Below are 24,783 nucleotides of genomic sequence, written 5' to 3'. Positions count from 1 at the left end.
AAATCAAATTGTATGTGAGTTACAAATCTGTAGAAATGAGGCTTCCTTGCTGCTGTCTTAATAGATTTGGGGTATTATCAGGCCCAGTTCAGATTTCAAGAGAAGTCTGGCACTGGATGTAACCAATACTATCCAGCACCACTTCTGGCTTTTTCTATGTATGTGGTACCAAGGAATCAAACCTGGGTCTTTGTGCATGTTAGACAAGCACTCTACCACTAGGACAAACTCATGGCCCAAGGTCTTCATTCTCCTCTCTCTCTCTCTCTCTCTCTCTCTCTCTCTCTCTCTCTCTCTCTCTCTCTCTCTCTCTCCCCCTTTTGGTGGGTCATGGGGCCTGAGTGTTGTCCCTGAGCTCTACAACCCAAGAATAACACCCTACCCTTAACCCAACCCCTATTTCCCTTTTCTAGAGGTTAATTGGAGATAAGAGTCTCAGGTCCTTTAGTGCCCAGGGTGGCTTTGAGCCTTAATCTTCAGATCAGGCTCTTGAGTAGCTAGGATAATAGGCCTGAGCCACCTCCCCCAGCTCCAAGGTCTTCATATCAATCCTCACACTTTTATGAGGACATGGCAACAGTCATTTCTGCCTTGATGTGAATGATCTAGAAAGTGTTTTTCTTTTTACCACCACAGGTCAATACTCCTGAAAACTGAGTCTTTGTAGGTTCAGGAATGAGTTTCTAGATAAAGTAGTAGGTTCTTAACAATAATACATCATTCAGTCATGAGGAAACCTTTTCAAAGGGGAGGTTAACCAAATAATACTTTTGAAATTGTTAATACTTCTCAGGCCTTAAAACTTCTGTCCTACATGGAAATGTGCCTACAGCAGAAGAAAGCCAGCTAAAGCCTCCCTAGACTAATCCCACCAATCATGACCCAATAAAGTGACATCCACCTAGACCTTTCTATATTCCAGGAACCGGGTAGATGTACACTTCGTGAGAGAACTTGATCATTACTATGATCTGGGTAATTGCCTCTTCACTGACACATTGCCTTATGGTAGGGGATAGGAAATGTTTGCTTAAGCAATTCTTTATTTTTGTAGAAAATGAGCTTAGTATAGTAGGCAAAGGAATTGCCAATCTGTCTTACAATCTGTCCTTACCTGTTTTTCTCTATGAAAGATGTATGGAACCACATGAAGAATGCACAGTCATCATAATAGTTAGGAAGCTTCTAAAAACACATGATTAAAGAAAGAGGTGATTTGTATAATAAAATGGATACCAAAAACTAATAATTGCATTGGGGTTGACGTTCCTTCCTTCTGCCTTTTTGTGTACATCAATTGCAACATCCTATTACAATGTACTCAGAGGCTTGAAGAGAATACTTTTTCATTAAAAATATAAAGGATCAAAATTACTACAATGAAATAGAAAACAAGTGTTCAGTTGGATTTCATTAAAAGACATAATCAGGGTGAAAAAATGTAGCACCAAAATAGAGGGAAACATAGGCATATTTTGTATCTGGATGGGATCTTGTATTCACATATTTTTAATTCAAAAACTAATGTCTGAAAAACAAAAGCAGATGCAACAAACACCAAGGGTTTGAGCATATACTTCAGTTAGTCAGAGAGTATACCCCAAAGGTGGCAAGCACATGCAGAGCAGAACTGGACTTCTACTGTCTCACCCACTACGATCACCAACAAAATTCAGCAAAACCACAGACCACTGGAGTCCTCAGACCTTGCTGACACAAATGCCAAATGGGAAAGCAATGGTAGAAAAGGGTCTGTGGGTTTCTCAATAAGTTAAACATAGAATGACCATTTGGCACCAATTCAACTTCAGGGATGTTTTTATATGATAAATATAGACAATGATCTCTCAATCTGATTAGAACACCACTAAAGAATCAACTAAAGACCTATGTTTACACACACACACACACACACACACACACACACACACACACACACACACACCAAACATACTGTGGTGAATTCTTCATCCTTTCTGTTTGTTCTGCTTTCATTTTGACTATGTTAGGCTGGAATACCAGAATCAGGGCACAGCCACCCCCAACAGTTTCCAGTCTCTGCTACCTCTCAGTTCCTCAGTGGGAATGAGCTAGACACCTGTCTCATGCACCCATTTTCTAGTGATCACCTGTCTATGTGACAGCAGATACAATGCACTTGACCTAGTGACTCCATACTACCAGGGACCTCTGAAGATATGTCATAGTGACTACTTGTGTTACAGCACCTTGGACCACAATGAAACCTCCCATGGAAAACCTGGTAAGGTCACACCTGGCCCCCAAGAGAATGTTATTTGCTTCTAAGGTTGCCTTGTGTCCCTCCACTGGTCAGGTGTCAGTTTCCCCTGGATGGCTCCCCTCCATCCACTGGCCCTGCAAGATGTGCTGCCTTTCCCTTCTCTGTCATAAACTGCTTCTCTTATTCACTGTGTTGTGTTTTCATGCTTTGTTGGTGACTTATGTAATAAGCATATACAACCTGCTCTATTCAGGGTTTTCCTAGAGTGATTAATTTGGTAGAAAGTCAAAACACAACAAGTCAGACAGCAGCTATAGGTCATCTGTCAGTACAAACAAGTTTCCTGTGAGGAGGATCCATGGTCACCAGTGGGACAATTAGACATGAAGCCACTCCCCACCAGGGTAAACAATCATCCTGTGAAAGACACACTGTACAGCATCCACAGCCATTTCACCTGGAGCTCCATCACAACAAAGCTGGAATGTATGGTCCTGTCCAGAGACAGAGTCCTTGAGAGTCAGCCCAAAGACATAGAACTCACATCTCTTTCCATAACTGACAGCTAGTTTGAATAATTAGGCATCAATATTGGTGATGGCTAGCTACACAAGAAGCTGAGATCTGGAGGATCAAAGTCAGCCATGGCAAAAAGTAAAATATTGTTTCCACGTTAACCAGCAAACAAACAGGGCTGGAGGCATGACTCGAGTGATAGATGTTTAGCCAAGCAAGGAAACCAAGCAAAAATCCAAACCAAAGTATGGCCAAAAACAAAACAAACCAGTAATCAATAATTTCCTCATTTTTCACAAGCATGCCATCCCATCTTAACCCTTAATAATCACAAAACTAGCTCTCATCAAGACCCCCTGCACCAGGGAGAAAAACCACAGTGTTTGTTTAGAGACACTAGCTAAGCAAGAATTCACAGTGGTTCTGTTATCCAAGGGGAAACATTGAAATGGAGAGACTTCCCAGGTGGTCACTTGCTTCAGCATTCACATTCACATCTCAGTACCTAAGACTGCTCAGCAGTGAGCAAGCAGGTAATGAAGGAGGGCATACAGAACACATGGACGTTCTTACTCAGAGTAGGAATAGATGATTTCATAGACAATCACTATAGTCATATATGACACTCAGACATGACATGTACGGCTGATCCATTAAAATTACACAGTCATACTAATGATAGCAAGTCAATAGATAATTATGGACAGGAAAGTAAAATCTCCCTCACATTTGGTAAACACACTGATCATGGCGTGTTTAAAAGATAGACAACATAACTGTAATTACTCTTATGGAATGTCAACAATGTCGGTTTCTTTTTAGCATCTTTGCTTTCATACTTTTCTCATTTGATAAGTAACAGATATCAATTGCTTACAATTCAGAAGAAAGTGATCAGAAATATTTTAAATATATACAAGAAATCCTGATGACTTTGTTTTGTGTTTTCCTCCCCTTCCCGAGACATGCATTTTTATCTGTCCTTTCTATTGTAGGGAACTGCAGCAAAGGAATCGCAAACCCAGACCAAACAAAAGAGCATCCAATCATGCAGGATACTTGAGGACTCACCGAAGAAGAAAATTTTACTTTTACATCATCACATAAGTCCGGACAGTTGGGCACCAAAAAGATTGCTCTATTTGTATCAATATCATGGACAACCTGTTAATGAACACATGGAATTAGGAACTCAAAGTGTTGCCAGCGATTAGGATTCTTTTTCACTCATGAAATCATCCTTAATCCATTATATACTCATAATTTCATAGCTCGGTAATTTCATATAGAAAATAGCAGTAATTTTTTTCTGAAGTGGTAAAGGTACTGGGCTCCAAATGTTTGATAGCTATCTTAAGACTACACTTGAGAAGCAAAGTATTCATTTTTGACAAGTGTCTTTTTGTTTATTGTAATGTATAGAGGGATTACAGTTATATTCACCAGATAGTAGGTGTCTTACTTCTCACACATTGATACCACCTCTCATGGTTTTGTCCCCATTTTCCTCCCCCAACACCTCTCCCAATCATATTGTTTCCCCACTTCTCTTTCCTATTTTAAATAATCAAATAAACATACATACAATATACCAGGTCACAAAGTCAGATACAGTAACAGTATGAGATTAACCAGAAGGAAACTAAACAGAAGAGGAATAACGGAGTGCATTAAGAGCCACAATCACACAAGATAAAGCTCTTGTTTCAATATCCTAGAGATCCTTTCATTTAGTCTCATCCTATATGACCAGGAGTTTCTAATGTAATACACATTACTGTTCTATGTGAATCATCCGATTTTTATATTCTTTTAAGGATGCGCTTTTAACTTCAGTCTGAAACAGTATATTGATGTTCAAGAAGCAATGAATAATTGACCCCACTTTCATGACAAATATTATGTTGCTGATGAGGTCAATGAGCCATTCCAGTGAATGGAATGACCACAAACAGGTCAAGTTTGGGGATTAACAACTATGATATCATCCCATGTATTACTCTGATATTCATATACCATCATAGAATAAGAAGAAAGCTATGCTAGGCTTCAAGAAACATACCCACAGAAGACTCTCACGTGATTTTCAAGTTTTCAGGAAGTTTTCTACATACAGAACAATATGAAAATAATATATTGTTTTTAAGCTTTATAAGGAAGTATGCAAGTGTGTCCTATGGGAGGGCAGTATACAGCAGAAAGTTTGAATAACAAAGCATATTCTAGAAAGTAGAATTTCAGTTGGTCATTGGAGGATTTTAATAAAGGAGGAATAATATAGGCCTGAGAAGAGAAACCAGCAAAAATATCAATGAAAATGAGAATTTTATTCCATGTGCCAAACAGATGAGTCAGTCTTCTCTAATGGGAATTTGTAGGTCCAGATATCGATGGAAATAGCTTGGCTACACTAGGGTTGTTATGTATTCAGAGCTTAAAATCCAGGAAAATAAGAATAAATATGGGCTAAGAATTGATGGGATCAGTGTCCTATGTGACAAAGTGGTTTGAAAATGGTCACTTTTTACACTGATTTGATAACTCATAGATTAGAGATTAAATTCAAATATATTACCTAAACCTCACAACACACTACACTTGTGTGCATGTACAGAAGTTACAACAGGAACCTGGGAATCATTCTGAAAGCTTCCTTTGGGATTAAAAAGGAAATTTGCCAATTTCTCCTAGAAAAGGTACACAGTCTTGAGAATTTCTTGAACATTTCAGAAATGGCTGTGGGTAAAGAGGCATCTCCTCAGTCCATATGCTGTCTCTACTGATCTCAAGGTGACAGCCAACAAAACATCTCAATGACAGTCACTGAGCCCATTGCTGAGTGGACAGATTCTGCATCACTCTTTGAACCTATGACTTTCCACTTCCACAAGTGCCAAGGTGACTTTCAAGAACACTGCATTTGAGAATCAGAGCTTTGTAATACATGATCAAAATGATCAAAAGGAAGATCATATGGCAAATACTGACATGATGTATGCATTTAAAGCCTCGAGTAATTCCTGGGGACATTCTTAGCATTTGTGGGCACAAGTGAATTCGAAGCAGCACTAAACTGAAGCACAGTTTGACAATATCTTTCAGAAACTGTTTGGAACAAGGCTCTGCTTTGCATCTGAACTAAGCAATGCCAACTGGAATGGTGACAGAGGGCAAGAGCTGTCTCTTTTTGGTGAGTGTTACTTTGGGGAAGACCATCATGCCACTTGACTGGGAGCTTTGAAACAAACATGAGAATTCTCATTTATGAGCTTTGGCTCACCGTGCAGGTTTGGCGAGTACAAGTAAATACAGTCTTGTGCTGCATTATTATTTCAATTTTCAGGTCTGCTCCATTACCTTCTCCTACTCCTGCATAAAAGTGAAAAAGAAAACGTATATGTTTGTTAGAGTACAGAGCAAAATGTCTTGCCAGTTAACTCAATGGAGAATAAAGAGAGAAAATATTGGCCAGCTAAGGTTGTGGGTTTAGTTAATCATTTGATCTTGCATAGAATTTGTCCTTTACAAATGGTTTCTGCCTCTTAAAGCAGTTCACAATATTGCAAAGAAAGAGAAAAATCATTATATCTTAATCTTCTACAAGATAAATTCTTACTACATCACCATTCTAGGAAAAAAAAAAAACATTGGGAGCTTCCAGAATTTCTTGCTTATGAAATGCTACCTTTAGAGTTCTATAATAATAATAATCTAAATTTAATTTTCTCTAAGTCAAATTTATAAATCAATATCAAGGATAATATTGGTCAGGTATACCCAAACAATCCTGTTTGTGTACATTAGAGAGAAATAGTTCTATGCCATTTTAACTTATACTTTTAGTATCTTAGGTGGTTACGCAAATGGGTTTACATTAACCAATCAGTTTATAAGTACAATATATCTTGATGGATATATCAACCCCTATCCTATCTTCTCCATTTCCCTAGGCTCATATATCCCTAGGATATATGTTGTTAAATATTATGGCTGCATTCCCCTATTCTCTCCACATTAATCTAAATTCCTCCTCTATATAGACATAAAAACCTATGACTCTATAGACATAATGTTTTATTTCATAAATTAATGTGTTTCTATGACGTACAAACCTTAGCTTCATTGTGATTACGTTCTAAATACTAAGTCCCAGTGATTGTAAATAGAGATTGCCTCCTTGAACACTTGTATGTTGAACTTGTCATTTAAAATATGATGTAAAAATCAACGTTAATAAATTCTTTTTTTAAAAAAAGAAAAGGTTAAAAAAAAACTAATGGGTTGTCAGCCTGACAAAATGAGTGTGCTCAGGAAAAGCAACCAGGGAATCATTGGGAAAATTCACCGAAGTCAGGCCTTAGGTTTAGCTTCTTTAACCAGTTTGTGCAGAAATTTGCAGGCAACCCAGCAGGAGGTGTGACATTCCATTGGAGTTACTGAGAGATGAAACTGCTGCCACATATTCTGTTCTGCCTGATTCTACCACCACCCCACAGCCGTTTCCTGAGAGGACTGGAACCAAAAACTCTTGGTGATGGGACATTCTGTGCTAAACTCAAAGTCCCCTAGTTGGTTCCAGCCATTATGGTGACTCTGGATGGGTGAATTTTCCATCCAGTGCTGAACAGCCTAGATGAGGGAGATGCTAAATGGGTATGAGGACTATGGGGCCCTCAGAGGAACCGTAATCCCCACCCGAGGGATATGCATCTACCGTTGACAGGTGTAAGCATTTGCATGAGGTGCAGCTAAGACTGCGAGGAGACAGCCTAAACAGCCATCAGTCTCGGGGTCTCCTGAGGGACACCCCCAATAGCATGGAGGTTGGCATCTATGAAAACCATTCCCCCGCAAAAAGATGCTTGGCCTCAGCAGATAGACAGATACATGAGCCAGTGGGTCTTGCTTCTTCCTCAACATGGCCTCCATTCTAGGAATCAGGGCCTCTGTCCCCCCTCTCAGGTTAATGCCTACCATAATTCAGATATTGCCTAAATCCTTGCCCCTCACTTATTTCAAGATGACGGGAGGAGATCGGGGACATTCTCCCCCTCCCTGAATTCTTACTGTAAGAATGTGCTTGCATCTTGTAAGTAGGTCACTAAGCAACACATGCCTGCTTGTGTTGATATGCAAACATCCTACTACCTGGCCTCTACCCCAAGCAAACATCCTACTACCGGACCCCCTCCCCCGAGCAGTTCCTATACCCCAATCCCTCTCCTGAAGAGGCATATAAACCCTTGTGTGAAAAATAAAATTGGCAGCTTGATCAGGATGCTTGTCTTGCTGCCTTCTTCATGTCTCCTGTTCCTTTCATTCCTCCCTCTAGGTTCTTGGCCCTAGTTGATGTCCCGCTGGATGGGACACTCTTTCACTTTGGAATATTTATAATTAATTGGGGATAAGTGTTTTCTATCTGGGTTGGCTTCAAACCACAATCCTCAGTTCTCAGCCTCCTAAGTAGCTAGGATAACCAACGTGAACCCAGGGTGTGTGACCTTTTCCTCAGTTCAAATGGCCCCTCTTCCTTTAGCCTTTCCTCCAAGATCTGGTTTCAGAGTCCACAATGAAGTTTTTCCTTTCAACCTTGCCTATTTCACATTAACATGAAGCATGTCTGATTGGGTTTTCATCTTGCCTTGTTTTGGTGTCTCTTAATTTCATGGATCAAACACTATCATCAGAAAGATTTCTGATGGAAACATGGCTTTTGCTGCACTCTCCTCTCCCTTGTTCCAGTTGTCCAACTGCTTTCTACTGATATCCTCTAGCAATAAGCCACTGAAATGCACAAGTACAATGTGCTAAGCCTCACATTTAAACAATTTACATCACACAAAGGAATTTCATCCTTGAAAAATACAGGCAAAGCTGGGCTCAGTGGCTTCCATAGTAACCATAGCTCCTTAGTGTCTGAGATCTGAGGATCAAGGTTCAAAGCCAGCCTGGGCACAAAAGGACCCGAGACTCTTATCTCCATCTAACCTCCAGAAAACAGGAAGTGGGGCTTGGCTCAAGGGTACTGCAGAGCTTAGGGACAACACCCAGGAACAGGGGTACGGTCGTAGCCTTGAGCTGAAGAGTTCAGGTACAACTCACAGGTTGGGCTGGAATCCCATGATCCCCCCACACACCCACCAACAAAATACAGACAAAATGAAGTGAAAATTCTCTGTCTCACCTTCTTCTACATGTTTAGGTTTCTAGCTCTAAATAAATAACCTCTTTTACTATTTTTCTAGTCCAGCCTGGGTAAAGAGAGACTTCATCTAGGAAAAGAGTAGAGCGGCCCAAGCCTGTAGTCCCAGTTGTGGGAAGACTGAGATGGAGAACCCAGGGGAAAACTTTGGAGAACTGGGTGGTCTGTGCCAGTCTTTCCAGCAATATTGGGAAGTCTAAACTAGACAGTCTGATATCTTGGAAACAGCACCAACTTGGCAGTTGCTAGAGGAGTCTAGTAGAAGAACAAGTTCTCCAAACCTGTTCTATGTCCATGGAGATTCAGGTGTGAGTGTCAAACAAGGGCAATCAGGGGAATCCAAGTGCTGCCCTCTAGGAACCTTGTCTGTACTACCTAAACCTGGCCTGCAACAGAGTCTAACTTTTGTAATTGCAAGTAGCAGAGTTTGAAGTCTGGGTCTTGAACCTGCTCAGCTTGTCTAGCTGACACTCTATCACTTGAGGCATGCCCCCATTTTGCTTTTTTTGGTTGCAATTGGAGACTCAGAGTGGCTTGGGATGGCTTCAAACTGTGGTCCTCCACATGTCAGCCTTCTCAGTAAGGAGGCTTTTAGGTAAAGAGCCTTGAGAACCCCTGCATTGTAGTTGGTTTTTTAAAATCTAAGCACTTATTTCTCTTTTCTGCTCACAACCCCAGCTGAATGCTAGCATATGACCTGGCCAAAGGTGGTAACAAATAAAATAAGGCATCCTGATGGAGAAGATAGTGAGGAGATGCTTAGAGGAGGAGGAAAGAGGGAAAAGACTATAGTTCTGAGAAGAAAGGGCCGCTGGAAGGACTGGCCAAGAAAATGAGGCAGGGCCAGCAATGCTGAGATGAACCATGAAGGAGAAATGAGTCTGAGAAAGAAGGACTCTACTGGGTTCTTTAATCTTCTCTTCTCCTATGAAAAAAAATCTATCCTAGGTTGAGACAAGAACATCGAGAACAGAACACAAGCGGTAGAACCTCCCCTCAAGTGGAAATGGGTAAGGGATAAGAGAGGCATCTAAGGAGAGCTGACATGGCAGCTCAAGAGGGAGAAGGTCACATGCATTGACACTTAGCTGTGATGTAGGATCATTTGCATAACATAAGCAAAACCCTCCCAAATAGTGGATCGCACATCCTCTTGTCTTCTCCTTCCCTTCTAAAGCACTTACCTTGGATGGAGTAAATCACAAACTTCACAATTTTAAGAGGTTTTTTCACTGGCATTTCCAAGTTCAACACATTCTTCAAGATGTCAAAGTAGCGGACATAGCGACTCTGTAAAGCAACAAAAGCCTCCACTTTAGTGGGAATGCCAGATGTAAAGTCAGTATCCTAATCTCCTTCCCTTTTTCAGCTTGTGAACAGCAGTAAGAAAGGAAGACAACATTTAGAATGAGCCCTTACATTATCAACATTCTTAGGTATTTTCCTCATTGTGGAAAAAGAGCCCAGTTGAGACTTGCAGACAGTAACATGGAAAGAACAAGCCCTTGCTTCTAGGCTTGCTTATGACCATGAGAACAGTGAAGGTGCTGAAACAGCGATGACAAAATCTGTTGTCATGCACTAGAGAAAGGACTATGGTTTGGGAGATAGTTCCTCATCAGGAGGAATGACATCTCCACATAGCTGCACTAGATGATTCTGTACCATTAGTGAGGGGTCCTCTACAGAGAAGAGATTCTTTATCTGCCTTTTTCTCCAATATGGTTTTTTTTTTTTTTTTTTTTTTTTTTGGTAAGGGAACCTTTCAATACTGTTTGGCTCCTAGCAAGTTGCTCAAACAGGATTTCTTAGAATTCTCTTTGAGAAACTCCAGATGTCTGATGATGAACCAACTGAGAAGAGTTCAGAAAGTGAACTGCCACATTTCCAATTAGTAAAAGCACTTGTACTGCATGCGAGTGGCTGATGTCTGTAATCCAAGCTACTCAGGAGGCAGAAGCTGAGAGGACTGAAGAATAATGCCAGCCAGGGCTGAAAACTTTGAGATAATCCATCTCTATATACTTAGCCAGAAGTTGAGCTAGAGATCTAGCTCCCCTGATAAAGTGCCACTTATGAAGAGGTCAAGCCTACTGAGCAGCAGGCCACTGAGTTTAAGCCCCAGGATGGGCAAACAATGAAAGGGCAATAGTGAGAAAGATGCCTGAAAATGCAATAGGGCAATGCAAGATGCAATAGGGCAGTGCTATACCACTTCTCATCTCCAACTCAGGCTGTTTTGGTTCTTCATTAGAACTAAGAATGAAAGGACTTCCTGCCAGGGCTGGCTTTGAAACACCATTCTCAAATCTCAGCCTGTATCTAGAAATACAGACAGGTGCCAGTCATCAGTGTCGGGTAGATGCTTTGCAGTTGTTGGATTTTTTTTTAAGAGTGCATATGTTGGGTGTCATGCCAAACTTCTTGTGAGGTAAAAGGACCTGATGAATAGAATTTCCTTCAAAGTAATCCTGGTTGAGGAAAGAAGAGTAGGAAGGGTGACCCAGGGTTTGAGAAGAGTGGGGAAGTAATAAACAAAGCATGACTCTAGGTTGGGATGATGATTGCAGAATACACTGTATGGTTCCATCTTTGTGTGTTAGAATTTGGATATGAAATGTGCACTTAAAAGGCTCATAGGTGGAAGGCTTGATCCCCAGTATACCAGCAGCGTTCAGAGGTGGGTATGGGGAAGTAATTATATTATGAGGCTTTCACTTTATCCACAGATTCATTCGTTGAGGGCTTCCTAAATTTAAAGCATTAGTAGGAGGTGGGGAAAATGATAGGAGTTGGGGCCTCATGAAACCAAAGAAGTCACTGGAAGGATGGATCATGTCGCAAACCCTTCCTTCTCCTCAGCTTCCTGGGAACCTTGAGGTGAGCAATCCTTCTCCACAATACCCGCCTCCTTGACATGATTGTTCAGTGTTAGTGTAGGCCCAAAGCAATGGGATCAAGTGGCCTTAAAGTAAATCCTGAAACTGTGAGCCCAAATGAATCTTTCCCCACTTTAAGTTCTTTGGTCAGTTATTTTTTTTTATAGTGACCAATACTCCAATCCAATATAATTGGGATTTTTCATATTTTCATAATAAAGTATTATCAGAGGAAAATAGGACAACAGTGGATAGTTTAAACAATGTTAAGAATATGGAATGAAAGTATATGATAATGTCTGCTGGAACAAGATTTGTAAAATACTTATTTTCCCAGTTCATTCTGTTTTCTTCTTTCATACTCCCATTATCTCTGTGTGTCTTTATCTCTCATTCTTGGTCTGAGGAGCTCTCATTCTTTCTCTTCTCTGCACTCTTCTTTCCCCTACACTGGGGTCATCACAAAACCATCCTGGCAGTGTTCTAAAGACCTTGAATTGCTCATTGCCTTAGCAAAAACTGGTGAAGGATCCAATCTCTCTTTCTAGGGAAACCAATGGCTAGTAGATCATCTACTAGCCAGAGATCATCTTCAGGCATCAGAAAACCTCAGATATTTGACCTTCCTTTTGGGAGGGGACTCAATTCCAGAAGCTGTAGGGAATAAAGAATAAGAAATGGAATGTGTGATGCTCTGTTGAGAACTGTTGGGAGCCAGAGTGGAATCAAACTGTACCTTGATTTGCATCAGACAATTGCTTTATTGTCTTATGGTTTTCTGGCCTTATTCTGTTTAAATGACCTGAGATTTACCATATGAATGTAACACCTGGAAGTTCCCTGGTTTCAAGAGGGATATAAGCCTTGAGTTGCGGATAAACGGGGCTGCAGTCTTTACCTGGGCTGCAGACCTACCAACCCCATGTGTTTGTCTCTCTTCTATTGTTTCCAGTCCCTGCCCCATATTTCAGGAACCCCAATTTGCTGCCGGTAGGCCCCAGCAGAGAACCAAGCCAAGTAGCCTATGAGGCTACAGATGTGGGCCTCCAAAGATCAGGAAATGGTTAGGAGTCACAAGTCCTCTGCCATCATTGATTGTTAAAGAAGGGTTACAGATGCGACCAGGCTAAATGTGCCACTAACATTTCCCCATAAATAACTTTGTGACAAGAGAAACTTACTTGGGAAGGAGTTTCTACTCCTTGAAACTGACTGCTCACATTTCTGTCAGTTCTGCGCTCCCCGAAATACTCCAGGCTGTCCTACAGAAAAGGGGTTAATACAATCACAGTGCTTATCTGTCCTCTTTGGACAGAGCTACTTATGAACTTTCTTAGTTCCTAGCTTTTTAAGTGGCTAAGATTACAGGCACAAGTCTACAATGCCCACCTTTCCTTTGATTCTTTTAAAAATTACTTTATTATTTTTTTGAAAGGTCTTTCTAGCTCCTTTGCCAAATTACTGATTAGCTCATTAGTTTGGGGGAGATGTTAATTTTTGAGCTTCTTCTATATTTTGGATATTAGGACTTTGTCAGATATATTGTTGGTAAAGATCTACCAGTCTGTTGGCTGTCTTTTTAGTTTAGCACCTATGTTCTTTGCTGTGCAGAAAATTTTTATTTTGATATAATCACATTTGTCAAGTCTCTCCTACTTTCTGTGGCCTTGCCACTATTTCCAAAAAGTTCCTGCCTATGCCTATCAGTTCTAATATTTCTCCTACTCCAACTTGCAATAGTTTCAATGTTTCAGGCCTGACTTTGAGGTCTTTAAATTCATTTGAGTTGATATTGGTGCATGGTGATAAACAAGGATCCAATTTTAATTTTCTTTTTTTTTTTCATTTACCTTTTTTTTTAATTGTAATTAGTAAAAGGGTTACATGGTATTTGCCAGAGAGAAGGTGCATTAATTCACATACATTGATACCCTTTCACATGTCTTGGTACCCGTTTCCCTCCCCCCCCACACCCCCCACCCGTCTTGGTTTTCCCCCCTTCCCTATCAATTTTCAAAGTGATGTAAGCCAGACTCAAAGGAACTTAGGCTCAATGGTTTCCCTCATTTGTCATAATCAGTAGAAACCTTGGGCTCTACTAGCAGAGATTTCCAATAGAGCCAAATCTTGATACATAAGGACATATAATGTGAAGCTAATTGAAAGGACCTCCAGGATAGTGAAACAAAAGTCATGTAATGAATGATTGTTGTCCTTAATGTACTATGCTGTCTCTCATCTCCTTTGCTGTCCCTTGGTTATCTCATATTGGTATAGTATCTCACTTTGTTACCCAATTTTAATTTTCTACATATGGAAGTCCTAATACCAATTATTGAAAAGACTATATTTTTCCATCACACATTTTTATTGTGCCTAATTTCTTTATATATATATGTATATATATATATATTATTAAGATGCTGGAGGGGATGTGGCCAGGAGGGATCATTATTACACAGTTGGTGGGAGTGCAAACTCATTCAAGCATTATGGCAGCTCCTCAAAAGACTAAACATAGAGTTCCCCTATGACCCAGCAATTCCACTACTTGGCATTTACCCAACCGTCCAGAAACAAGGACATACTAAAGCCACTAGCACAACGATGTGCACTGCAGCACTATTTACCATAGGAAAGATATGGAACCAACTCTGATACCCTTCGATTGATGAGTGGATCAACAAGATGTGGTATTTTTACACAATGGAATTCTATGCTGCTGTCAGAAAGAATGACATCACTCCATTTGGAAGGAAATGGAAAGACTTAGAAAAAATCATATTAAGTGAAGTAAGTCAGACTCAAAGGAACATATACTCAATGGTTTCACCTATTTGTCATAATCAGTAGAAACCTTGGGCTCTCCTAGCAGCGATTTGCAATAGAGCAAAACCTAGATACATAAGGACATACAGTATGTCGCTAAATGAAAGGACCTATAGGAAATAGAAACAAAAGCCATAAAATGAGTGATTGTTGTCCTTAATGTACTATGTTATCTCCCATTTCTTTTGCTGTCCCTTGGTTATCTCATATTTTTATAGTATTTCACTTTGTTATCTGATATATTGTATATATGCGTATTTGGTTATTTGAAATTGGATAGGAAAGGGGCAAAAACAAGATGAGGGTGGGAGTGGGGGGAGGGAAATGGGGACCAAGACTTGAGAAAGGGTATCAATGTATGCGAAGTAATGCACCTTCTATGTGGCGAAAGTAATGTAACCCTCCTATTAATTACAATAAAAAATATTTTTAAAACTCATTATAAAGGTGTTATACAGAGAGGCTACAATTACATAAGTCAGTTAATGAGGATACAGCTTTTTAGAAAACGTTGATTCTTATTTCTTAAATACGGAATTACAAAGTCATGTGTATATCCTACAACATTAAAGAAATGGTAGGAAGGAAGTAGTGGGTTGAGATGGAGGGAGGAGAATGATGAACGAGTGACCTTACTCACAATGCACTGAATTCTCAAACTTCTTGTTTGAATGGCAACTACTTATAGATGGTAAAAAAATATACCTTAAAATGCTGTTCTTCTTAGTGATTCTGAATTTGGACATTCCTTTGCATTTGTGTCTCACTGCTCTCACTACAGGCTTGGCCCAGAACAAGAATACAAGGGTACAAGTCCAGTAAATAACTGCATATTAAACAAGGCTGCATTAATCCAGGCTTTCACTTTCACTTAATCACCATAAGCTAAGCATTTCCTTAATATTTTACCATGAATGCTTCAGAACTAGCAAATTCAATACATATAAAAGACTAAGTATCAAAACCTTTTTCCTACCTTTGCGGTTAAAAATGTGCCAGTGGCAAGAAGTAGAATAGATATCATTGTTCCTGTTCGTCCTAGAAAAGAGCAGAAATGAGTTCAAGAAACCTTTGTTCCAGTGTAAAAATACACTCACAAATACGCATTTGGTATTGGTACTGTTTCTTCTGAAGTGTTGCTGTCTCAAAATTTCCAATTGAGAAATAGTAAGACTTTATTTTTCATTAATGTAATGAAAAGAACTCTGGTCCTCATGTATAATTCCAGATTCCCAGGTGGGAAGATCAGGATGGTTATGATTCCAACCAGCTTAGGCAAAATAAGCAGGACCCCATTCTCAACCAGCAAGATGGGCCGGGTGCTTCACATCTACAGCCCTCATTGGGAGGGAGACATAGAAACGGGTTTCAGACTGATGCCAGCTCAGGAAAATGTAGGATACTTTATCTAAAAAAAGCATTGAAGCAAAACAGAGCTGAGCATATACCTGAAGTGGGAGAATGCTGGCCAAGCACGTGCCAGGTGCTGAGTGCAAATGCAAGCAGGAACCCACATTATCAACTAGAACTGTAGTCCCTATGTAATTGTATTATTTGAATTGTATTGTGAACATTTGCAAACATAAGAATATAGAGACAAGCATAATGAATACGCATATTCCTATTCCTCAGATTATGTAATTCTAAGTATTTTGCTGTAGTGTTCTTGCTTACTTTCTACCTCAGCTTACATGCCTGCTTTTCTCTCTTCTCCCTCTCTCTTTGCCTCTGCCTGTGTGGGTGTGTGTGGGTGTGTGTGATAGTGTTTTGTAGCAAATACTTTGACAATTATAGCAAGTCCTTGACTTCTTCCTGCTTCAAATCACTCATCCTCTAAGTCTCTTCTGTTACCTTCTACTTATATCTTAGTTTTGTCCTACAAAATTTAAGTTTGAAAATATGTTCTTTTCTCTTTCTATATTCATCCTTATAATCTAATTTTTAACATACCCTTTCACCTGAAAAGTACACATTTTTCATCAGAGAAATCAACATTGCATATGTAACCCAGCTTACTAGCCAATTCCTTAGCCTTTGCCTTTTCCAGCTTGCCAATTTGAGTCACATATTTTGGACTGAGGACATGCCTTCCCAGTGAGGATGGATCTCATCGTGAGTATATGTCTTGGGAGCTTCAACTCATGAACTCCTTTGGCTTCTTTTGATCAAGAGAAGGTACTCTACCAATTCAGTCATATTATCTCTACTTCTAGCCTTTTGTTTGTTAAACAGAGACAACCATCTTAGGGATTTTTTTTTGCCTGAGTTGCCACAAATCTCACATTCCTGAGTAACATGGGTTACCAGTGCCTGGGTGAAACTTTCACATAGGCAAAAACAAAGTATCTTAAATGCCAGGTGAGAAGTCATTCATGTTGAGGTCTGGTTCTCAGAAGATATGCAAATGGCTAATTGATACCTAAAGAAATGTTCAACTTCTTTAACCATAAAGAAAATACAAATAGAATCTGAGCTGATTTCATCACACCAAGGCAGAATGGAAGTCATAAAAAAAAACAGCAAAGGCTGGCAAGTATGGAACAGAAAGGTGAGAATGAACTATATTAGTATACTGTTGGTTGGTTTGAAATTAGTCTATCCACTAGAGAAATCAGTATGGAGGGTCTTCTTCAAAACACTAATCATAGACTTACTTTGTAAGTTTTATAGGTCTTATAAGTTACAAGGTAACTTCTCATTTTATAGAATATCTTGTTTGTGACTTTGGATGTGGTGAGCTCTGTGTGTGTGTGTGCTGTGTGTGTGTGTGTGTGTGTGTGTTTTACTACAGAAAAATCTCAAACCAACAATTTAATGGTACAACTTAAAATGCTGGAAAAAGAGTACCAAACCCAACCAAAATCTAGTAGAAGGAAACAAATTATTAAAAGTAAAGCAGAATCAAATGAATTAAGAATCCAAAAAACCCCAGAATCCACAAACAAGGAGTTGGTTCTTGGAAAAAATTAACAAAACTGACAGACCCTTACCAAATCAGATCAAAAAATGAAGGGAGAACACCTAAATAAACAAAATTACAGACAAGAAGGGCAAGGTAACAACAGAAATTACCAATATCCAGAGCATCCCAAGGGATTACTTGTCAAATCTTCATGCCAACAAATTTGAAAATCTAGAAGAGATGGACGAATTTCCAGCAAATATTGAAATAACCAAACTGAACCATGAAGATCTAAATCTACTAAACAGACCCACTTCAAGTAATGAAATAGAAAAAGCAATAAGAGACCTCTCATCCAAAAAAGCCCAGGACCTGAAGGATTCATAGCTGAAATCTATAAGGCCTTCAAAGAAGAGCTCACACCAATACTCCCCAAAATCTTCAATGAAGTTAAAAGTGAAGGCTCTCTACCAAACCCATTCTATGAAACCAGCTTAATCCTCATGTCAAAACGAGACAGGAACTCATCAAAGAAAGAGATCCAGAGACCCAGTTCTTTAATAAATATTGATGCAAAACTGCTCAACAAAATATTGGCCGATCAACTTCAACAACTCATCAAAAAATTATACACTGTGATCAAACAGGACTGATCACCGGGATCCAAAGCTGGTTCAATACATGCTAGTGGGTTAATATAATTCATCACATCAAAAGTAGCAAGGACAACAATCACATGATCATCTAAATAGATGTAGACAAGGCATTTAACAAGATCCAACACCCCTTGATGCAAAAAGTTCTGGAGAAAGTAGGAATCATGGAACATTCCTCAGTATATCTTACACCACCACCCTATAAACTAGCATAAAAGTAAATGGAGAAAAGGTAAAGCCATTTCCTCTGAAATCAGGAATGATACAAGGATGCCCACTTTCTCCACTCCTGTTCAATACAGTATTAGAATTCCTAGCCAGAGCAATAAGGCAAGAGCCAAACATAAAGGAAGTTGAAATAGGGAAGGAGGAAGTGAAACTTTCTCTCTTTGCAGATGACAGGATTCTTTTTTTCCATACATCTTTTATTGTAATTGATAGAAGGGTTACATTATATTTATCAGATAAAAAGTGCATTACTTCACAAACTTTGATACCATTCTCATGTCATGGTCCCCATTTCCCTCCCCCATCCCCCCATTCATCTTGATTTCCTTCCTTCCCTATCCAATTTCAAATGACCAGTTAAGTATATGTAAAATATAGCAGATAACAAGGTGAAATATTGTAATAATATGAGACAACCAAGGGACAGCAAAAGAGATGAGACATAACATGGTACATTAAGGACAACAATCACTCATTATATGGCTTTTGTTTCTACATCCTGGAGGTGCTTACTAGATTTTGTTCTATTGTAAATCTCTGGTAGGAGAGCCCAAGATTTCTACTTATTATGACAAATGAGGGAAACCATTGAGCATATATTCCTTTGAGTCTGGCTTACTTCACTTAATATGATTTTTTCTAAGTCTTTCCATTACCTTACAAGTGGGACAATGTCATTATTTCTGACCTCAGCATAGAACTCCCTTGTGTATAAACACCACATCATCTTGTTGATCCACTTATCAACTGAGGGACATCTGGTTTGGTTCCATATCTTTGCTATGGTAAATAGTGCTGCGATGAACATTGTTGGGTTCGTGGATTTAGTATGTCCTTGTTTCTGGACAATTGAGTAAATGCCAAGTAGTGGAATTGCTGGATCATGGGGTGATCTATGTTTAGTCTTTTGAGGAGATGCCAAACTGCTTTCCATAGTGGTTGAACAAGTTTGCACTCCCAATAACAGTGTAGTAGTGATCCCTCCTGGCCACATCCCCTCCAGCATCGGTTGTTACTAGATTTCTTGATCCTGGCCATTGTAACTAGAGTGAGGTAGAATTTTAGAATTGTTTTGATTTGCATTTCTTTCATGACCAGAGATATTGAGCATTTCTTCATGTGTCTATAGGCCATTGTTATTTCTTCTTCAGAGAAGACTCTCTGTAAGTCTTTGGCCCATCTTTTTTTTTTTTTTTTTTGCCAGTCCTGGGCTTGAGCTCAGGGCCTGAGCACTGTCCTTGGACTTTCTCAAGGCTAGAGCTCTACCACTTGAGCTAGAGCTCAGCACCACTTCCGGCTTTTTTGTATGTATGTGGTACCAAGGAATCGAACCCGGGTCTTTGTGCATGCTAGGCAAGCACTTTAACCACTAGGCCAAACTCCCCGCCTTTGGCCCATCTTTTAATGGGATGGTTGTTAATTTGGAGATTAGTTTTGGAGTCATTCAATTTTTTGAGCTGCTGATATAGTTTAGATTTGAGGCCCCCAAAATACAAAACAAAACAAAACAAAATTAAACTAAATCATAAATAAGAATGCAAATACCACAGCAGAAATTACCAAGGTACAGAACATCATAACGGAATACATTTCTAACTTTATGCCAACAAATTTGAGGATCTAGAAGAGATGAATGAATTTCTAGCCAATATTAGCATACCCAAGCTGAACCAAGAAGACCTAGTCCAAATAAACAGACCTATGTCAAGTCCCGAAATAGAAATGGCAATAAGAGACCTCCCATCCAAGAAAAGCCCAGGGCCAGATGAATTCACAGCTGAATTCTATGAGGCCATCAGAACAGAGCTCACACCAATACTCCTCAAGCTCTTCAATGAAATTGAAAGTGAACACTCTTCTGCCAAACTCATTGTACAAAGCCACCCTAACCCTCATCCCAAAACCAGATAGGGACTCATCAAAGAAAGACTCATCTCTTTGATGAATATTGATGCAAAACTGCTCAACAAAATACTGGCCAACCATCTTCATCAACTCCTCAAAAAATTATACACTACGAAAAAAAAATTATACACTATGCTCAAACAGGATTCAGCACAGGGGTGCAAAGCTGGTTCAATAGACGCAAGTAAATTCCTATAATTCAACACATCAACAGGAGCAAGGGCAAAAATTCCATGATTGTCTCAAAGGCATTTGACAAGATCCAACACCCCTTTATGCTAGAAGCTCTGGAGAAACTAGGAATCCATGGAACATTCCTCAGTATAATAAAGGCTGTGTATGACAAACCCACAGCTAGCATTATACTTAGTGGTGAAAAGCTAAAGCCATTTCCACTAAATTCAGGAATGAGACAAGGATGCCCACTCTCTCCACTTCTCTTTAACATAGTATAGAATTCCTAGCCAGAGCAATAAGAAAAGAAGCAAGAGTAGAAAGGGGATCCAAACAGGGAAAGAGGAAGTGAAACTTTCCCTCTTTGCAAATGACATGATTCTTTATTTAAAGAAATCTATAGATTCTACTTGCAAGTTGCTTGAGCTGATTTGAAACTTTGGCAAGGTAGCAGGGTATAAAATTAACCCTCAAAAATTAACAGCCTTCCTGTATACCAGCAATGAGGGGACTGGGGCAGCAATCAGGAAAACAACTCCGTTTGCAATAGCCTCAAGGAAAATAAAATACATAGGAATTAATTAACTAAGAATGTAAAGGACATTTATGATGAAAACTTTAAAAACCTGAAAAATGAAATTTAAGCAGATCTGAAGAAATGGATAAACTTCCCATGCTCCTGAATTGGAAGAATTAACAACATGAAAATGGCAATCCTGCCAAGGGCTATGTACAAATTCAATGCAATAATCATCAATAGCCCAATGTCATTCTTTAATGAAATTGAAGAAGAAATCCACAATATCATATGGAATAATAAAAGACCCTATATAGCAGAAAGAGCAACTCTGAGGGAATATCAATATCAAATTTCAGACTCTATTACAAAGTTACAGTAATCAAAACAACTTGGTACAGGCACAAGAATAGGACAGAGGAAAAATGGAATCAAATTGAAGGCCCAAAAATCAACGCACAAACCTATGGCCACTTAATCTTTGATAAGGGAGCCCAAAAAATAGAATGGAAGAAAGACAGCCTCTTCAACAAGTGATGCTGGCAGAACTGGTTAAGCACCTCCAGAAAATTAAAGTTGGTACCTTCTATGTCACCCTACACTAGGATTAGTTCCAAATGGGTCTTAAAAACTTTACAAGAAGGAATGGGAGATACACTAAGTCCCCCTGGCACAGGTTGAAACTTTGTTAATAAAGACCAAACAAGCACAAAAAATTAAATATAGCTAGGACAGAGGGGAATGCATTAAATTGTAGAGCTTCTGTACGTCAAAGGACATAGGTAGCAGGTTAAATAGAAAGCCCACAGAGGAAGAGAAGATCTTCACTAATCATACAACAGACAAAGGCCTCATATCTAAAATATACCTACAGCTAAAAAAAATGAATCATTCCAAAATTAAGCTCCAAAGAAATAACCATCCTAGAAAAAGATTGGCCAAGACTTAGAGTCTTCTCTGAAGAAGAAATAAGAATGGCCTATAGACACATGAAGAAATGCTCAACCTCTCTAACCATAAAAGAAATGCAAATCAAAACAACTTTGAGATTCCACCACACTCCACTTTGAATGGCCATGATCAAGAAATGCAATAACTACAGATGCTGGCTGGGATGTGGCCAGAAGGGATCATTACTACACTGTTGGTGGGAGTGCAAGCTCGTTCAACCACTATGGAAAGCAGTGTGCAGTTCCTCAAAAGGCAACCAACGTAGATCACCCCATTACCCAGCAATTCCACGACTTGGCATTTACCTAATAGTCCAGAAACAAGGACATACTAAAGCCATTAGCACAACAATGTTCATTGCCACAATATTTACCATAGCAAAGGTATGCAACCAACCCATATGCTCCTCAGTAGATGATTGAAACACCAAGATGTGGTATTTATACACAATGGAATTCTATGCCACCATCAGAAAGAACGACATTACACGATTTGTAAGGAAATGGAAAAACTTGGAAAATATCATATTAAGTGAAGTACTGAAAGAAACATAGGCTCAATGGATTCCCATTTGTAATAATTAGTATACATCTAGGATGCCCCTAGGGGCATCCCCTAGCTGAGGAATACAGTAGCTCAAATCCTACACACATAATGCCATATAGGATGAGGCCAAATTAATGGACTACCAGGACATGGAAACAAGAGCTTAATTATAAGTGACTGTTATTGTAATGTATTATGTTCTTCTCTCTACTCTTGTGTTGCCCTTTGGTTAATCTCATATTGTTACAGTATCCCACTTTGTTACCTGGTATATTATCTAGATGTTTACTTGTGTATTTGATATAGGGGGGGAAAAATCAGGGGAGGGGTTGGGCAGAGGGAAATGGGGACAAAAACATGAGACGGGATATAGATGTGTGAGAAGTTTGGCACCTTCTATCTGGCAAATATAACTGTAACCCCTCTATACACTAAAATTTTTAAAATAAAGTAGATAATCAGCTGAGCAAAGAGGTATACGCTATGGAACCAGAGAATCTCCAAAATGGGTTAAGAAACAACACAAATAGCAAGACAATACATTAACCTTTCCTAAAGCAGGACAAAGAGGGAGGTATGGTGGCCATTTCTGCCATTCAGCACACAGAGGTAAGGGCAGGAAGATAACGAGCTTGAGACTAGGGAAATCCTGACTCAATCAAAACCAAACAAATGCTCACAAAACACAAAGCCAGCCATAGTGGCTGTATTACTGGCTATTCAGATATAGACAATGGGGAGGTTTGTCATTCAAGGCAAGCCCAAATCTATACAAGAATTCTTCTCAAGTAAAAAGTAGAGCATCACAGTACGTATCCATGAAGCCAAGTGTGTGAAAAAGTTAAAGAGGGTCGCAGTCTAGGCCTTTCTGGATTCAGGATGAAAAGTGAGAACCAATGTGAATAATGACTAAAGCAAACAGGTATGAGGAATGTAAGTGGCTCCAGTAGTAAAGGGCCCCAGGACGTGTGAGGCCTTGGGTTCCAACCATAGTAATGCCAAGAAACAATACAAAATCACCCCACACTCCCAAGAATCAAAAGGCAGTGTGGTAGGACACAGTACTTGGAAAGACATTTCTGAAAACGAAACCTTAAAGTGGCCAACAGATTTATGAAACAATTCTCAATGTCACTAGGTAACGGGGAAGAGCATCTTAAAAGCCCAAGGCGAGAATGCATTTGTCAACTAGCTTCATTCAGCATTCCCCATTGTATATAAAGAGGAAAGTATTACATCTACATGATACACAAGTGCAGCATTGTCAGCTAAAGAAGAAAAAGGCATCGCTGCAAATGAGATACAAATGCAATACCATCCTGAAGTTGAACACTGTTTGGGGGAGGCAGGTATACATGGGTAAACCAAAATGGAAGAAACCCATATAATCAGCAATTAAGGGAAGTAGCTCATTGTCCTCCCTTCTTTACATTAGTTTTTCCTTTGTTCTTCCCTCCCCTTCTCTATTTTCTTTTAGTATTCTTTGCTTCTTTCGTCCTTTAAACACAAGATTAATATGTTAGCAATAATGAATCTATCTGAGGAGTAGCAGTAGGTATCTTCCTACTGCCCGTCAATATTTATTCCCAACTATCTTTTTACAAAGGAGACAGAAAGGAAAGCATCATTACCTTTTCCACCTTTGCAGTGAATTATGATGATGTTGTGAGGATCCTTGGATAACCAGGCAATGACTTCTTTAGAGAAGGAAACCATCTCTCTGGTTTAACAAAAATTTTTAGTTAATTAAAATTCATTCCCAAATTTCAAGCCCAGTGAATTTAGTGCTTTTCTGACCATCAGTGTGGCATCAGACTTACTCAAGAGTGGGGACATTGTGGTCATGTATCATTATTCTCTGCACACGGTGATGAAAATATTTTGGGTCATAAGACCGTTCGCCTGAAAGAAATGAGATATGTGTCAGAGCTGTATGCCTACTGACATGAAAGTTAGGAACGAAGTTTAAAATTTCTCTTAGGAATTCTTATCTCCTTTCCATTGTTCTAAAATGATTTTTAACATCACCAGCACAAAGGTCCTGAGAGGAACACAGGCAGACCAGTGGACCAAAGAGCCAAAGAGACATGAAGGACGTTAGGGACAGATTCTTGTCCTTAAAGACTTTTTCATCCCAAGTAATCTAAAATCAGCTCATGCTTTATATTCCTTACCTTTAACCTTCTAACAGAGTGATTATTCGATCTTCCAGACTGCATATCCTATCATCCTGCAT

At 39.4% G+C, this 24,783-nt stretch overlaps 1 protein-coding gene across 1 annotated transcript; it reads right to left on the bottom strand.

The window, feature by feature from the left end:
• Nucleotides 1-911: 911 nt before the first annotated feature.
• Nucleotides 912-24,783, bottom strand: LOC150057180 (phosphatidylinositol 3,4,5-trisphosphate 3-phosphatase TPTE2-like). Its single transcript, XM_090341810.1, has 10 exons — nt 24,729-24,783; nt 24,368-24,449; nt 24,179-24,267; nt 15,645-15,706; nt 13,021-13,101; nt 10,145-10,250; nt 6,039-6,127; nt 3,830-3,922; nt 1,115-1,185; nt 912-1,002 (listed from the first exon to the last, which is right to left on the bottom strand). Exons 1-10 carry the CDS (start codon nt 24,781-24,783, stop codon nt 912-914), a joined length of 819 nt encoding a protein of 272 aa, XP_090197936.1.

The sequence above is a fragment of the Megascapheus bottae genome, chromosome 11 (assembly GCF_031878675.1).
Source record: "Megascapheus bottae isolate mThoBot1 chromosome 11, mThoBot2.hap1, whole genome shotgun sequence".
NCBI classification, from domain to species: domain Eukaryota; kingdom Metazoa; phylum Chordata; class Mammalia; order Rodentia; family Geomyidae; genus Megascapheus; species Megascapheus bottae.
The sequence above is the reverse complement of the archived record's forward strand: the minus strand, read 5'-3'. Positions and strand labels throughout refer to the sequence as shown.

Bases quoted from the DNA above. Each gene is read 5' to 3' on its own strand.
- LOC150057180 (XM_090341810.1), bottom strand. From the start codon at position 24,783: ATGCAGGATGATAGGATATGCAGTCTGGAAGATCGAATAATCACTCTG. The intron at 10,251-13,020 runs GTAAGTTTCTCT...GTTGCTTTACAG, and splicing joins GAGTAGAAACTCCTTCCCAA to AGTCGCTATGTCCGCTACTT. The intron at 3,923-6,038 runs GTGAGCCAAAGC...GTTCATTAACAG, and splicing joins GTACTCGCCAAACCTGCACG to GTTGTCCATGATATTGATAC.